Source organism: Lingula anatina, chromosome 2 (genome assembly GCF_051362555.1).
Source record: "Lingula anatina isolate TDL-2025a chromosome 2, LinAna3.0, whole genome shotgun sequence".
In the NCBI taxonomy this organism is placed as follows: Eukaryota; Metazoa; Brachiopoda; class Lingulata; order Lingulida; family Lingulidae; genus Lingula; species Lingula anatina.
Window position 1 is genome coordinate 9,632,395 of NC_141768.1, and position 15,402 is coordinate 9,647,796.

Here is a 15,402-nt window from a genome sequence, read left to right on the forward strand (position 1 = left end):
TTGAAAATAATAAAATACATCCAATAACCAAAGGCATCTTATGTTGCAATAAGCTGTGTCATTTTGTACAAAGCGTTATATTAATTTCGGAATATCCCCATTTTTTCCTTTGCATTGGGATATCAGATGTTTAAACCAAAGATTGAGATGTAAATTTTCAGTGCGGAGCTGTGAATACCGCAGGTGCTTGCTTCGTTGACAACGTACAAGGTGAAGCAGACGGCATTTGAATCAAGTCGACTAACTGGCGAGTTATGAGTGCCTGAGCTTACAAGACGTACTGCATACAGTACACGAAAATGTCAAAAGGGTAATTATTATTTATTTTACTAATTTACATTATCTCACTGCATGTTTTTGGCAGCTTTTTTTTCTACCCCCCCAGAATGTTGACATTTAAGTTCTTGGACCTCGCTCAACTTAGACGTACAGTACCGGTACTTAAAATGTCTAAAATTGATGATGTTGGAAATCTTGAGATAGAGTACAAAATATCTCTAATCATGTGCAGTGGGACTTCATTCGTGCATCTGAGCCTAAGGCATCTTCTCTTCCTTTAGCATTTGAAATTAAGTGTTTTTTAAAGAAACTTTTGACAAGAAAGTTTGACTGCATGGAACAGAAAGTTTGTTCACTGTTGTAAAACATTGCATGTGATTAAAGGTGGCTTTTACAACCAGTTGGTTCATGGACTAACAGATCTGTGGATCAAATATGACCGTCCTACTTGAAAGCTTGCGGCTTGATCCCCTAAATAATATAAATAGATTCCCTGAGGAGATTACGCCGCAAGCTTTCAAGTGGGTCAGCCATTTTTGATCTGCAGTTCTCTTTGGTTGTGAACAGGGCCAAAGAAGAACATACTTTGTTGTTTCAGAGAGAAGAGTATATGGGACCTGGTAGTAGATCAGGCAAATGGCATCGAAAGTAATTATGAGAAATTTTATACTTTTTCCTTTTAGATTTATCCTAAGACTTTCATTGATAACCTATCCTTTGCTTTTAAAATTTGTTATTTACTCATAATGTGCTATTAACTGATTAAGACCTTGTTACCTGTAGAATTATAAATTGCATTTTAATTCACATATTTGAGGTTGTGATTAATGACTTTTTTATCATTGCATCCTATAGATATGTGATGCTTTATTTTGGCTTAGGATCAATTATTTAATTATTTCAATTATTGGCTGATAGCCTCTTATTGATACAGACAGGACTTTTAAAAGTTATGTATAAAAGTGAATTTAACTAACAGAGGGAAATTCCTTTTGCAGAAGATGAAAGGCAACCAAAAGATGAGGCTGCAGTTTTTGTCATTGGGAGCAAGAACTCTGTAAGTTTGATATATTTGACAACAGAAGTATTTAAAAAATTGAAAAAAAAAAATCCTATTTTATCCAGAAAAATTAAGCTTATCTATAAAACCTAATTCAGTATGATGTTTTTGTTGTCACAGTTACCCTTAAATGATAATGTTTGATTAATCCATATATTTCATAACAGTTTGGATTAATTTCTCATGCTGCAATAAATGTACAATATATAACATTTGCAAGTTCACCATCTATTTTTTTTATTGCCAGTTTAGATATAGATGTATTTTTTTCTTTGAAGGGCAAGACCTCTATCATTCTTCGATTTTTAGACAGGTAATATAATAATAATTAATTTTTTCTTTGTTTTATTTTCTGAAAGTTGAATAATTTTGAAAGGTGTAGAGGACACCTTTTAATAAAGAATAATTTCGCAATTGAATGGTTTCATTTAAAGGCATGCCATTTTAAAATTTTGATTAGACCTTGTTTAAAACACAAAACTTAATTATCCATGAAAAGATGCTATAATTCAAGATCGTTTCTGGATATAATAAGGATTTTGATTTCTTCTAAAGGATTTTTAAAATATTCTGTTGAAGTACCGATATATTGAAAATGGGAGTATTTGGCTTCAAAGATTTAAATACTTCCCAACTTAAACTAAAGCTATGTAATTATATTTTTGTACTGTGTAATCTCAAAATAATGGTATAAACATGACTGTTGAGATTGAAGCTCACATGAATGTAACCATACCCATTATTTTCATAGGGATGAGACACCTAAACCCACAACTGCATTGGAGTATACATATGGAAGACGTGCAAGAGCATCTAATCTGGTAGGTAATTAGTCATTAGCACTTTTACGATGTATGCACCAACACACATTTTGATACTGTGCATTTATGTTATTCTATGCATGAATTATGTTATTTTTAAGATTGTGATATGATTAACATTTTGATATTCTCAGTTGTTTTCCTAAAAAGTCACAAGTACTTGTGATTAAATGCTTACGTATTCTTTTTTGAAAGGCCAAGGATGTGGCCCACATATATGAACTAGGGGGAGGAACCTGGCTCTCTAAGTTGATGGCTATTCCACTCAGTGCTGATACCCTTAAGTAAGTTGTGCGAATTAGAATCTTTATTAAGGAAGTGATATAGTTTTTTTAAATTTCATCTAAGCAAGTTTGCTTGAATCATGATACTAATTGCTCAACATTACATATCTGTTTGAATTACATTTATTTCATTTTATAAAAAAATTGAAAATTCCATCAATTAAAGGGATAATAACTATTCGTTTTGGCCAAAAAATGAATTTTCCTGGAGTGAACAACAATTTTCCCATACTTACCAATGGTTAATGAATCCATTTTTACATTCAAAGTTAGCCCTGGTTTTTTTTCTAAAAAGTTTGGTTTTTTGTTAAAATCTCTTAAGAGATTATAACAGAGTATAGCCATCAATGGAGGTCACGTGGTCTGAAGACAAGCTTAGATATAAGAATAATAGTTATAACTGCTGTTTTTGTCGTAAAACAGAATACATAATATTTCTATGAGTTATTCACAATGTTTTTATTGTGAAATATAGACCTCATACGAAGAGTTATTATCCCTTTAAACAATTGGTTTTAAAGTCTTGGATCTTTTCATTCATGATTTATGCTGTTTGTTCTAACAGAATTTCACAGGGAATATTAGCTGATCAGCTTATCGATGGGATTAAAAAAAAACTTGTTTTTACTTAGGAACACAGCATTGGTTATGGTCCTAGATTTGTCTCAACCTAATGAGCTATGGGCAACCTTAGAATGTCTCTTAAATGAAGCTCAGAGTAAAGTGAAGGTTGCAATGAATGAACTAAAAAACAAAAACCCAGAACTGGCACAGAAAATGGAACAAGCTGCATGGGAGAGAGTCGGAGAGGACCACCCGGTAAGTAGGCAGAGAGCCTTAAATTTTACCAGTACTTTGTGAGCCATTTTTATTATTAAAAACAATATCCTCCTGTTTGGGAAGTTTGTTTATAGCAGTATTATCCTATAGTAATGTATGGATTTGGGGTATAGCCAGGGTACACCAGGCTTAAAATTATACAGATGAACTGTTCAGTTTAAAATGTTGTCCGTTCTTATGATTGCTCATTCTGAATTTTCCTAGTTGGTTCTTAAACCAAGCTAAGTCATAATACTATTCAAATGACATGGTTTGTTTGGCATTTGACTGAAAGTGACAACTAAGATGATATCAACTGATACTATTATATGCATTATAAGTTATTTTTAATAATTTCCCAATGAATATGCTTGCAGTACATTGCCCTAGAGAAAATAGTGTCTGTAAGGCATATGTTTCTTCATGATTATTGTACATGTATATGCTTAAAATGTCTGATTGTCACTGCAAATTATTTGGTTCATTTTACAGGATAAAGAATTACTAGATCCATTCCCCATACCTTTGGCAATTATTGGAAGTAAATACGACCTATTTCAAGTGAGTAGAATCTGAGATGCTCAAACTGCTACTGGATGTCATAAGATATTTGAATTATGGGTCCTGATGTACACATTTCAAATATTTCAAAGCTAGGAAAGAGTTTGTAACTCTTGTGCTTAAAAATACTGCAAAAATACAAACTCAGTGATGAAAATAAGATTGTATCACAAACTGGAAAAACTCAAAATATGACACCACTGCATAGTTTCATTTTTCCCTTCAATTCAAAATTTAAAAACCTGCATGATGTTTTTCAGGAGTTTGAGCCAGAAAAAAGGAAAACAATTTGCAAAACATTAAGATTTGTAGCACATTCTTATGGAGCAACATTAATAGTAAGTTATGTTAAAATTGTGGTGAAATTTTGCCCTGGAAAAGACTATTAATTAAAATGTTTTGAAAGAAGTACAGTGTGCACTAGTATTTGTCACTGCTTGTTTTTATTTCTTTATTTTTACTGTGTGGCAATAAAATACACTGTAATTAACAAATAGTAGTGACAGTGATATAATAAATTACATGTAGCATGTCTAACTTGAATTGATATCCTTACTGCTGTGCATTAATTTTATTGCAATTAATACGAGACATATCTTTACAGTTTTTCAGCAGCAAACAAGAGACTTTGATTCAGAGAACTAGAGCTTTAATAAGCCATTATGTATTTGGCACAAATATGAGGTGAGTTTGTTTTTAGGTAACATTTAATTTATTGGAATGTGTATATGGGATAATCATCGTGATGAGTATTTCTTTTTAAAAAGTTTTAAAATTGATTTTGTTGAAGATAAGATTGGCTTCCTGACCATTTTCCAACTTTGAGTTTATAAATTCTACAATTCTTCAAATTGAAGTTACATGAATCTGTAGCAAAGCCATATACCAAATACAATATAAATGTTGTTGATTGATGATATAAAATAGATGAAAGTGATTAATAATAAATTTAACAATTAAATGGATATCATTAGAAAAGGTGGCCAAATGTAACTTAACCATGGATATCATTTAGTAAAACAGTCCAAGTGGATCAAAACAAGCCTCTCTTGATACCAGCTGGTCTGGATGCTGTGAGTCAGATTGGTAGTCCACCCCTCTCTGATGATGAACTAGGAGTAGGGAGTGCAAAGTAAGTCACTCACACAAACTGCAATTTACATACAAAGTGACCATACAAACATAGGGGGACCATTGTTGATGTTGTGATTGCTTACTCCCATAACATTGCTTCATATTGGGTAGGTGTGAATCAGATTTTTCACTGTAGGATTGCTTTTGATTTGTACATTTTGCAGTGCATAATGAAAGGAAATTACTTTCGAGAATATTAAATTTAAACCTGTTGTAACTCTCTTCTTAAAGAGATTAGAAATTATGAATTAATGTCATTTTTCTTTATCATTATTTTATTCAGAACTCCTTTAGATCTTTGGAAGAGGGCTTTTTGTAGCATGTTTCCACAAGAGGTGAGTACAGTGCTTTGGAATAATAATTAAAATAAGATGATGTCAAGCATGAATAAAAATAATTTTTATCACTGAAATAGCATATTGTGACAACTTAAATATTAGTTGAGTTTTCTTGTTATTATTTGATTAACTACGTTATGGGTGTAAAATTCTGTACCTATCTAGAATCATTTTAAATTTTTGCTGTAAAAAGTGCTTTTGGATTGAAATAAACATTGTGAACACTATGCATTTCCTTCAGAATCTTTTGTAAGTACTGTTAACCATTTATTGTTTTAAACACTGCATCTGTAATGAAATCAGTCATACGTTATAAATTCTTGATATATTTAACTGTGTATTTTCCAGAATCTAAACACCCCTACTTCAGTTGAAGATCCAGCAAAAGATGTCCAGTATGCAGAACCAGCAATTGATTCAATGAGAAAACAGAAAGATGAGGTAAAGAAAATGTTTTATACACAGTAACTACATGATGTTATTGATTATTTTTTCGTATTATTTTTCATTTCATTGTCATGGATTCTTCATCACACTTAGAACTTGTAATGTTTAAATCGTTCATCTGTACTTATTGAATTGAAAAAATGTTTCTTATGAACAGTAAGTTAACAATGTTCCTCTTCTAGGAGTTGGAAAGATACAGGAGATTATGTGAACGCAGAGCCAAAGAAGCTGAACAGCAGGCCATGCTAAATGAAGGAATTGCTTACTAAGCCATAAATGTGCGATTCTCTACATCATGGAAGGAATTAGATTAAAAATGCCACATAAGTTCAAGATAGCATTTAAATTGGACCAGTGTAGGATGAATTTTTTTAAAAGTTTTATCAGCAGTGATGGAGTTGCAGCCAATCAGTGGAGATTCATTGACTAGATCTGTAATAGGGACGTTCTTAGAAGTATATGTTCTGTTTGCATGTTATATGTGTATATATACTGATATATATTTTTGATTAAGCCTTCAGAAGATTTAATTTTTTAAAATTTCTTTTTTAAATGATTTGCAAGAAGTCTAGTGCCCAAGAAACATTTTCTTATTAACCCATCTTCTTTAATTAATAAATACTAGAAAAATAGATTGTATATCACAACTTTTGTTAATTATGGAACAATTTTTTGCCTTTTTATTCAACACAGTAACTTTGTCATATTAACCATGTGCTGCTGTATTTATTATTTGATGCCACCAAAAACAAATAAAAAATATATCTGTCTGAAAAGTACCCTTAAGATACTAAATAAAATTCAGCTTTATACCATAAAGGGTTGGTTTTATCAGCTAACAATGATCCAAACCAAGCCATCCTGTTTAAAAGGCCATATGTGCTGGGGGCAATTAACCAATAATTGTTTTTGAATTCTTTGTATTTTGTTTTCTTCAAATATATAAAGAGAAAGGCAACAAAGTTGGCAAATATACAGACACCAATGCGAAAAACATTGCAACATTATTTAAAAACAAGGCAACAAAGCTGTAAAATGAACATGCTAGTATAAACATCAACTGACAGAAGCAGCGACATTAAAACTTTGCTTCAGGTTCTCGCTCAGAAAACATCATTTTGTGAAAAATACACAAAAAGCATCATAATATCATGAAAATGATCCCAGGAGGCTGGTTTTTGAACTCTAGGTGTATTTTGGTAATTTAACTATTGTAACGTAACGTTATATGAGTTTGAGAAAATGTACTGTTTTCTTTTGCTTGTGTTTATACAAATCAAAATTCTAGGAAGAATCATGGTGATGATGGACACTACATGTATGTCCAATATACATATTTATAAAAATGCAAGGGGGGAGACTAAGGGAGCATGCAGAGAGACATCGTACTAGTTGGATTGATCCAACTAGATTTGCAGAGGCTCTCGCTAAGTGCAATGAGCTTAACTGAATGACAAACCTCTTGGGGGGGGGGGGGGGGGTAATTAACTTTCATATGCACTGGGCTTAATTACCCCAGACCTAGCTGGGATGCACCAGCATATGCATGTTGCCCACAGTGCCATCTTTGCATTGGTATAGACAGAGACTTTTTCAGTCACAAGTAAACTAGGGAAACGGTCATTCCACACTAAAATCTAATATACCGCTTATTAGATCTTCGTTCCACACAAAATAGGATGTTATAAAAGTGACATTTACCAGTATTACTATGTAATTAATATTGTTGATACAACTAAACAAATTGGCACGATTTGTTTATCATCGGTTGTCCACCATGTTAACAAGTGGCTCTTCGTTGCTGTTAATATTGCCAAGAGGGGTCACACACCAACATGGCTGCAGACCTGATGATATGTCTCGTGTATTGTGCTGTATTGCACAATTCAGGGACACCAGTATAGCCTAAACTGTACGTGTACCAGCACAGTGGTAAAAGACCATCATACAATATGTACTTTTTGTGAAAGTCCATTTCAAGAAAGGGCCACTAAATTGCTGTTGTAGATGATAAAGCAGAGTACAGTGTACAATGTACATGTACAAATACAATCAAGCCTACAATACAGTACAGTATTTGTCAGAATTGTAAATACTGAAAAAATTGCTAGGTAAAAAGATAATAATAAATAAATGAAAATAAAATAAAAAAACTCTCTTCTATACAAGACAAACCATTAATAATAAATGAAAAACTGCGTGTACAAAAAAGTTTGACAGGAATGATAGTTCTCGGAATGAAGTCAGGGGTCCCACATAATCGACTGCGTGTACATTAAGCATTCTGTGATCTGTCTTTGTTGTTTTCTAACAAGTTCTTCGTTCCAAGTGATGTTATAATTATTTGGTATATGGGACGAATGTCACCTACACAAATTAATGGGGAGCGGACTACGGTTCCTAGCGAGTTCCTGCAGCTGTTACACCGGAAATACCCAACCGGATGTTGGGGGTCGTGGTCACATGACAAACAGCATACCGACTAGCAGACGGGCACGCCAGGTAAGTAGAAATTAGCCAGTTTGACGTGTGAATTGGGGTGAATTAAGGTTGTTGTATGTATTAAGAATCTCTCTCTCTCTTTCTCCCTCCCTCTCTCTCTCTCTCTCTCTCTCTCTCTCTCTCAGTTTCAAAAGTTGTTTTTTAACGTTAATGTTTTCTTTTTTTGCCAGGCTGTGAAACTACTACATACCAACGGCTTCGAAATGAGGATAAAGGATGTGCTCCTTTATGCAGTTTTCATAGTGAGGTAAGCAGCAAATAAATTGATGAATCAGTCTAGGCCAGTTTATTATGTACTAAGAAATGACAATCACTGCCTTACCATTTAAGAACTGGGGGCGTTTTTTAAGCTTAAAATCAAAAGACACTGACAAAAATGACCCAATACTCTCAAACAGACAGCGGTACACGTCCCTGATATATCCCACTGTATGATCCAAATTGGCACAAACATGATCTGAAGAACATATGATAGCTAGGAAAATTAATTTCGTGTGTTTCATATTGGGTACACATTTCACCTCTTCTTTTTAGCTGCAGTAGTAATAATGAATGGGATTACATGGTGTTCACTCAACAGTGGCCACAAACTGTGTGTGATTCAGTGTATGAGGTATTTATCACAGGTCATATTTCAATTGATCAGCTCAGAACAGAATTATCAACTAAAAGTATTAAAGTTAAGACAGAGAAACATGTAGCTTGTTTCAAATTTATTTGATTTTTCTTTTTGTTATGTTAATTCCAATTTCCATTTCTTTGCGCCATTACGTTTTATTATTTTAAATAATTAATAAACAGTTCCTTTTCTAGCTTCTGAGTTCCTTTACATTTTCAGTTGAAAATGCACATGTTCCTGTTATTTGATGCTCCTTATTTAAATTCACTATTTCAATGTTTTCTTTTTGTATGCATTATCCTGTAGCTTTGCTTTCATATGGCATTAACTCCTTGAGCTTATTACATTTAAGGAACACAAATGTGCTATCCCTAAAGATATTTCCTTTTGGACAGTCCATGGACTTTGGTAAGTATGGGTAAAGAGCTTCTCTGTTGCGCTTTATGTATGTTTTGTACTTTCTGGATTGAGAGAGATTAAATCATATTGGTGTGTTCTGTTATGAAGAGAATGTATTAAAAGTAAATAACTTTTCATACCCAAAACATCAGAAATCATTCCATCAAACTGATTTTCAGGCCCAACAGACAAGGGAGCAAAGATGAACCATCATACTGCAACAAAACCTGGGCTTTTGATGAGAAGCTGATTAAAGTAAGTCTTAGTACAATGATTTATTTCTGAAAAGCTGGGTATTTCCAATTTATTTGTTGGAAAGTTGCATGGAAGTTCCTATTTTGCCACTTATCTATCTATTACATATTTTGTCACATTGCAGCCGATTGAAACTAATCTGGATGTAAACTGGCCAAATCTATATACAGACTCTGAAAAGACAGAATTTTGGTAAGTCCCTCCATTCCTGCTTGTTAACAGTTAACCTATTTCTAAATTACTATTTGACTGAAATGAAACATGACACCAGTTGCAATTAAGCATTGTATAACTTTTTATATTTCTTTGACATCATTATACTATTTTTTACTTTTTTTACAGGCAGCACGAGTGGGATAAGCATGGGACTTGTGCTGCCTCACTGCCTGCACTAGGGAGTCAATTCAAATACTTCTCCAAAGGTCTTGAGCTCCACCAGAAGTATAATGCTACAATGTGAGTTGTGGATGGGTAGAATATTACTATAATCATGCCTGCTGTCTTGTAATGTGATACTGACATATCCTGTAATGTAATACTAATATACTTTTCTGTTGGGTGATTTTTTATCATTTTTTTTGTGCATTTCCAGCATAATCATAATTCCATAATCATTTGTTTAGATAATCATTGGCTTTAAGAAAAAAGTTTAAAACAAACAAAATTATTTTTTGGAAAATTTTCCTCATGTTCCTGCTTTATGTAGGCCTACTTTCAAAATAATTATTATAAATATTCTTTTTGATAGATTATTAGCAAGAGCTGGAGTAGTTCCATCTGATACTTGTAATGTCAATGTAAGTAAATAGATGACTAAATATGATTTTTGTGTTAAATGATGAACATTATTTTTTATAACATCCATAAAGACCCTTCTGAATTTGTGGATGATTTGTAAAATTAAAAATAACCACAAAACAGGCTTTATTATCATTAACGCCCCATTGTGATCAAGCCATATGTAGTATCTTCATTTATGACAACCACAAGCTTAATTTTATATGTGGAATTTTTCAGATTGTCAAAATATAAATAAATAGATAAAGAAATAAAATAATTGTAATTGTAATGCATTGAAATAAATGACAAGAAAATTTTCATTAAGTCTGTTGACAATACAAAGCAAAAAAAAAAAACTCACTCAGCTTTTTTTTTTTTGGGGGGGGGGGTAATCCTTGTATATACAAACTGCACTGGAGGAAAGACACCATTATAAAATTTATTTTTCATCATTGCATACATACTTTTTTTTCCTAATTCAAGCTGCTATAGATTTGCTTACTGTATATATGTGTAACTGATAAATTGTTATTTTGAACTTTTGCAGATAACAAATCTCTATGAGGGACTGAAGTCACAACTTGGTAAAATGCCAAATATCAACTGCTACTGGAATAAGGTGAGCACTGAAATACTTGTTTATGGAATGGAACATGTACAGGGCAAAAAAATGGAGTAGATCTCCTGTAAAATAGCTTTTTTATGGTACATCTATAAATGCCTTCCTATCAATAATTTGGGAACCAAATTTAACTTCCCTTGAGAAAAGGCAAATTTCACCTGCTCACAAATCATTTCTTGACATTTTCAAACATGTACTGTATGTATACCTTTAAGATACACCTATTGACATGTATACCAGTTAAACATTATACAGTCTTATGCCATTTTATTTTGGACATTGCCTTAGATGTTTCCTTGATATAGAACATGAATTATAGTGTAATATTCCTTGATGATATTTCAGAAAAAACACATGCAAAACCTGATAGAGGTGGAGCTGTGTGTGGACAAGAGTTTTAGCATAATTGACTGTAATAGCAACGAAGACACCAACTTATACTTCAGAAGTAAGAGTGAAAGGTTGAAAGTGCCACATCACAAGACACAGAAGCTGGAATTTGGTTTGGGTGAAACAGAACCATGCCGCCCCAGTGAATTAACTTGCTATCCTGTAATCAAGCATACCTCATAAAAACTAAGCAATAGTAATAAGTAAATGGTGCTGCAATCATCAGCTTTCATTTGCAATTACCCCAGAGGCTGAAAAAGATATTATTCCATATCATGTACAAATCATTCATTCAATTCATAAGCTTCCAGTGTTTTTTACATTTATCAACTTGCGCAATATGAATATGAAAGTAATGTAGATTGTACTGTTTCTGCCTTTTAAGAATAACACCTTTGATACAAGAAATGAGAATTACTCTAATCGCCATACCAATTGACCATTCCATTCATTAAGTTATTTTTCATCAGTTGGATGTGGTATCTGTGATAATTTTTTTTTCATTGCAAAATGTTGTGCTATCAGATGTCACTTGCATTGTAAAAATACTCAATTTGAAATAATTTTATTTGAAATACTATTATAGAAGTGAAAAAATTTATAACTGATGTTTTAGCATTTTCTATTTAAATTTAGTTTGTTTTTCAACATAACATGCAGGTTTTGAATAAAATAATTTCTCAGGTCAAACCATTTTTATGCTTAAATCGGTGAGAGAATTGAAGAGGAAAGGTTTTGGAAACCAACTAAAATTGTATTTAGGGAGGCCAACAAAGCCAGCAAAAGCTGACACTGTATGAACAATCTCCTAAGTTAGTTAGTCTGAAATTAGGTACTTCTACATCTGAACATTAAAATATAAACTAGGCACTAATACTGGTACAATAACAACAAATCTGAAATACTTATAAATACACATTTATTTTGTTTACATGATATTTTTGACCCAGTTTTGGTTTCAAAACATTTGCCATTAATATACGACAAACGTAAAAGAAGATTGGTCCATCTAATGCACTGGTCCTAAAATACATCAAAACGAAACTGCATTGTCAAATAAGATCACTAATGCCATCTTTCAATTATATTGCCAATAAAGGCGAGGGACTTTTCCTAAAATGTAAAAAATTGACTTGGCCAACCACTGAATTTAAAACATTTACAATTCTATAAACCTAAACAATGATTAAAATAATAATGCTATAATTTGAATTTTGTTTCACTTGACAATATATGTTCTCTTAACCATGGAATTAGCTCAAACTGCTGACAATCAACCTCACACATATTTAAATAATGTCAATGCCCCATTTTGGAGCTTACTGTAAAAACTACCTTATGTACAGAGCCTTTGTTAATAAGAATCTACATATAAGAGACAAAAAGGCTAGAATGAGTAGAATGTTCTTTAAGTACTGTGCGGCATCTTAACAAAGCACAAAATTACAATTTCCATAATCATTATGCTGTTAAAAAAAACCATACACGGCATTTTCAATGGCACATCAAATATATTTTACCACACTAGAGCAAAAAATAACCACCCAACCCATCTTCGTGTAAGTTGAAATATGTTGGAAATTACAAACTATTCATTATCTGGAATACAACCCAAATGGTAAAATATTCCCATAGTCTAAATGAAAATACACTTTAACTCTACATATTATCTTTATTCATTTAGACAAATGTTCAGGAGCAAACATGAAAATTCCTCTTGGTAATATTCAGCTCTGGTGACAGTTCTCAAGAAAAACACTTATTTAATATTTGTAAGGGGGACTTGAAATCACAAAATGTTGGGGGTGATATGATTTCTCAGTACCAGCATATTCCATTTTGTGCTTATATTTATCAAACAGTCATGTAATGATTACAAACAAAAAGGGACAAATGGTTGACTATGTATGTTTATATGAATATGTATGATATCAACCTGGAACACTACATGTATATATATACAACGAATTAATGATAAGTGTGTTGTCCTGAATTTACATGGAAGCATAGTATGCACACTGCATATAGTATGATATGAACTAGATGGTTTTTATACACAAGAGGTACCATTGAGTACAAGATGGGACAAGCAACACACTACAGCATATAATTCTGGTAATAACGTGGCACCAAAGACAGGTATTGGATGGACTTCATTATGACTCCCTGGCCAGAGGGCCATTAAGGTTAAACTACACACATGTGGTGGAAGCACTGGACATGAAGGGTGAAGATACTCGATTACACTGACCACTGTGTCAGAATTATTTGCCCGTTAATATTTTTTATTTGCCCTTCTTGGTGAACAAACATTTGGTCCTGAAAAATGCACTACTTAATTCTACCTCACCCATCCACCTTTTTGAGTTAACATTTATCATATAAACAATCACATAAAAACCAGTTCTTAGCATGAACAAAGGTTGAGTTTGAGGTTAATTTAAATTTGCATAGCATAAATAACAGAATTACTTTCCTCTATTTGCCTCCCTCCTTGCTATCACAATATTCTCTATGTCAAGCATACTGAGGAGACCAAGCACTAGTTAAAAGGCCTTCAAATATTTGATCCATTTTTCAAATAGGTAATTTTTTTAGTAAAATTAATTTTGGGAATCTAATATTAAAAAAATGCTTCCTAACAATATCCCCTGTTGCAAACAGAAATGTTTTGATTCTGTGGAAACTGACTTGTATTAATGTCACTGCATTCTTTCTAATGATTCCTGCTCACTGAATTTCTCAAACCCCATCAATGTATATGTATGCCTCTTTGTTCCAGTTTGATAAAATGGAAGTCTTGTTGTGTCTGTATTTGGTATTTAAAATCACTTGTGGCCATGCACTGGAGATGTTTTGACATTTCCCCAATCATTGAGCAAATAATGCTTCCTCAATCGGACATTGTTCTTTCCCTTCTTCCTATTGGTAATCGCTGTACTACGGACTCCTGTCTATCATAAGCTTAATTCATGCATTTAAAGTCTTAAAACTGTTGATGTTAAAAGTCCTTTAAATTGATAATCCTTAAATATTTTTGACTCTCTCCATTGCTATTAAGGCTGTCATGTTACACGTACCATTCTTTCACATCTCCTTTCTTTGTTTTAGCAGGCGAAGATCCATTAACATGGTGCGTCTTGTCCCCGTTTGCTTGCAAGGGCTGTTTGACGTCTGCATAATTTTTGCTCTCATCTATTTTGTATGACCCATTGGATCTCTTTTTAACTTTGTAAATAATGAAGATAAGGATCAGCAGTGCAACCAGCACACCGACTATAATGCCAATGATCACGGCAATGTTCATCCCCCCGAGGTGGATACCCCCACCCCCTAATGTCTGTCCTGTATTTTCCCCTTCTGGGGGAGTCTTAGTGCTAACAGGCACTGTGCGTGATGTCTCATATATTACAGTTTTTGTCAAACCATCTAGGCTTGTGTCTACAACAGGGTTTGCTGTTGTGGATTTTGTGCTTTGGATGCCTGCTGAGCTTGTCTCTGGCTGGTGTGTCTTTTCGGTGGGAGATGTGGTTTCTGGAGTGACTTCTGGAACAGGTAGGAATATGTCTGGTGTTGTGCCCTCTCCACTGCCACTACCACAGTCCTCTTCATCCTCCTTGCAGTCTGATGTGGTGACAGGGAGTGGAGTTGTTGTGCTCTGTGGTTTTCTGTAAAGAAAGGACAGGATGACACATCAGAATTTAGAAAGATGAAATTGTATTAATCTTTGGGCGTATTCCCATAGATTTTAGATTGATCTATCCCCGTGGGTAGTCTCACTAGATTACTGTCAGATAATCCGGCTTAAAGCTCAGCTGACAGCTATTTAGCGTGAACCCCCAGGGAGTTAGGTCGATCTAGTTGGAGCGATCTAATCTCTGGGAATGGTGTCTTTGACTACATTTATCAAGAAATGCCATTCCTTCAGGTGAGACAGTTCCAGGTGCATTTGTCATAAATTTGGTTTTAAATAAGTAATCATAAGATCTTTTTTTTAAATATTGCCAAGGTATTTAAAGAAGTGTCACCACAGTGTTCTTACATTATACCAGTAATGTAAAAGCTTCTCATTCAAACAAGAACCAGGGACAC

The 15,402-nt window shown here is 33.3% G+C and overlaps 3 protein-coding genes across 8 annotated transcripts in view; 2 read left to right on the top strand and 1 right to left on the bottom strand.

The window, feature by feature from the left end:
• Nucleotides 1-149: 149 nt before the first annotated feature.
• On the top strand, nt 150-6,375 carry LOC106163308 (cytoplasmic dynein 2 light intermediate chain 1). Its single transcript, XM_087006417.1, has 14 exons — nt 150-310; nt 878-927; nt 1,278-1,336; nt 1,618-1,652; nt 2,091-2,160; nt 2,356-2,444; nt 3,077-3,263; nt 3,756-3,824; nt 4,085-4,162; nt 4,429-4,508; nt 4,840-4,956; nt 5,242-5,293; nt 5,645-5,737; nt 5,926-6,375. The coding sequence occupies exons 1-14, from the start codon at nt 300-302 to the stop codon at nt 6,010-6,012; spliced, it is 1,077 nt and encodes a 358-aa protein (XP_086862543.1). The 5' UTR covers nt 150-299; the 3' UTR covers nt 6,013-6,375.
• Nucleotides 6,376-8,165: 1,790 nt separating this feature from the next.
• On the top strand, nt 8,166-11,890 carry LOC106163307 (ribonuclease Oy). The gene is made up of 10 exons (XM_087006418.1): nt 8,166-8,245; nt 8,416-8,492; nt 8,780-8,858; nt 9,217-9,272; nt 9,443-9,518; nt 9,643-9,710; nt 9,861-9,974; nt 10,267-10,315; nt 10,846-10,917; nt 11,266-11,890. The coding sequence occupies exons 1-10, from the start codon at nt 8,207-8,209 to the stop codon at nt 11,491-11,493; spliced, it is 858 nt and encodes a 285-aa protein (XP_086862544.1). The 5' UTR covers nt 8,166-8,206; the 3' UTR covers nt 11,494-11,890.
• A 322-nt stretch (nt 11,891-12,212) lies between these two features.
• LOC106163306 (neurexin 1-like) overlaps nt 12,213-15,402 on the bottom strand; it is a 52,378-nt gene continuing 49,188 nt past the window's right edge. For all 6 annotated transcript variants that reach the window (XM_013540862.2, XM_087006412.1, XM_087006415.1 and 3 more), the window contains one exon: nt 12,213-14,978. In XM_013540862.2, coding sequence (XP_013396316.2) covers nt 14,381-14,978 — 598 coding nt within the window. In that variant the 3' untranslated portion in view covers nt 12,213-14,380. The remainder of the gene's footprint in view (nt 14,979-15,402) is intronic.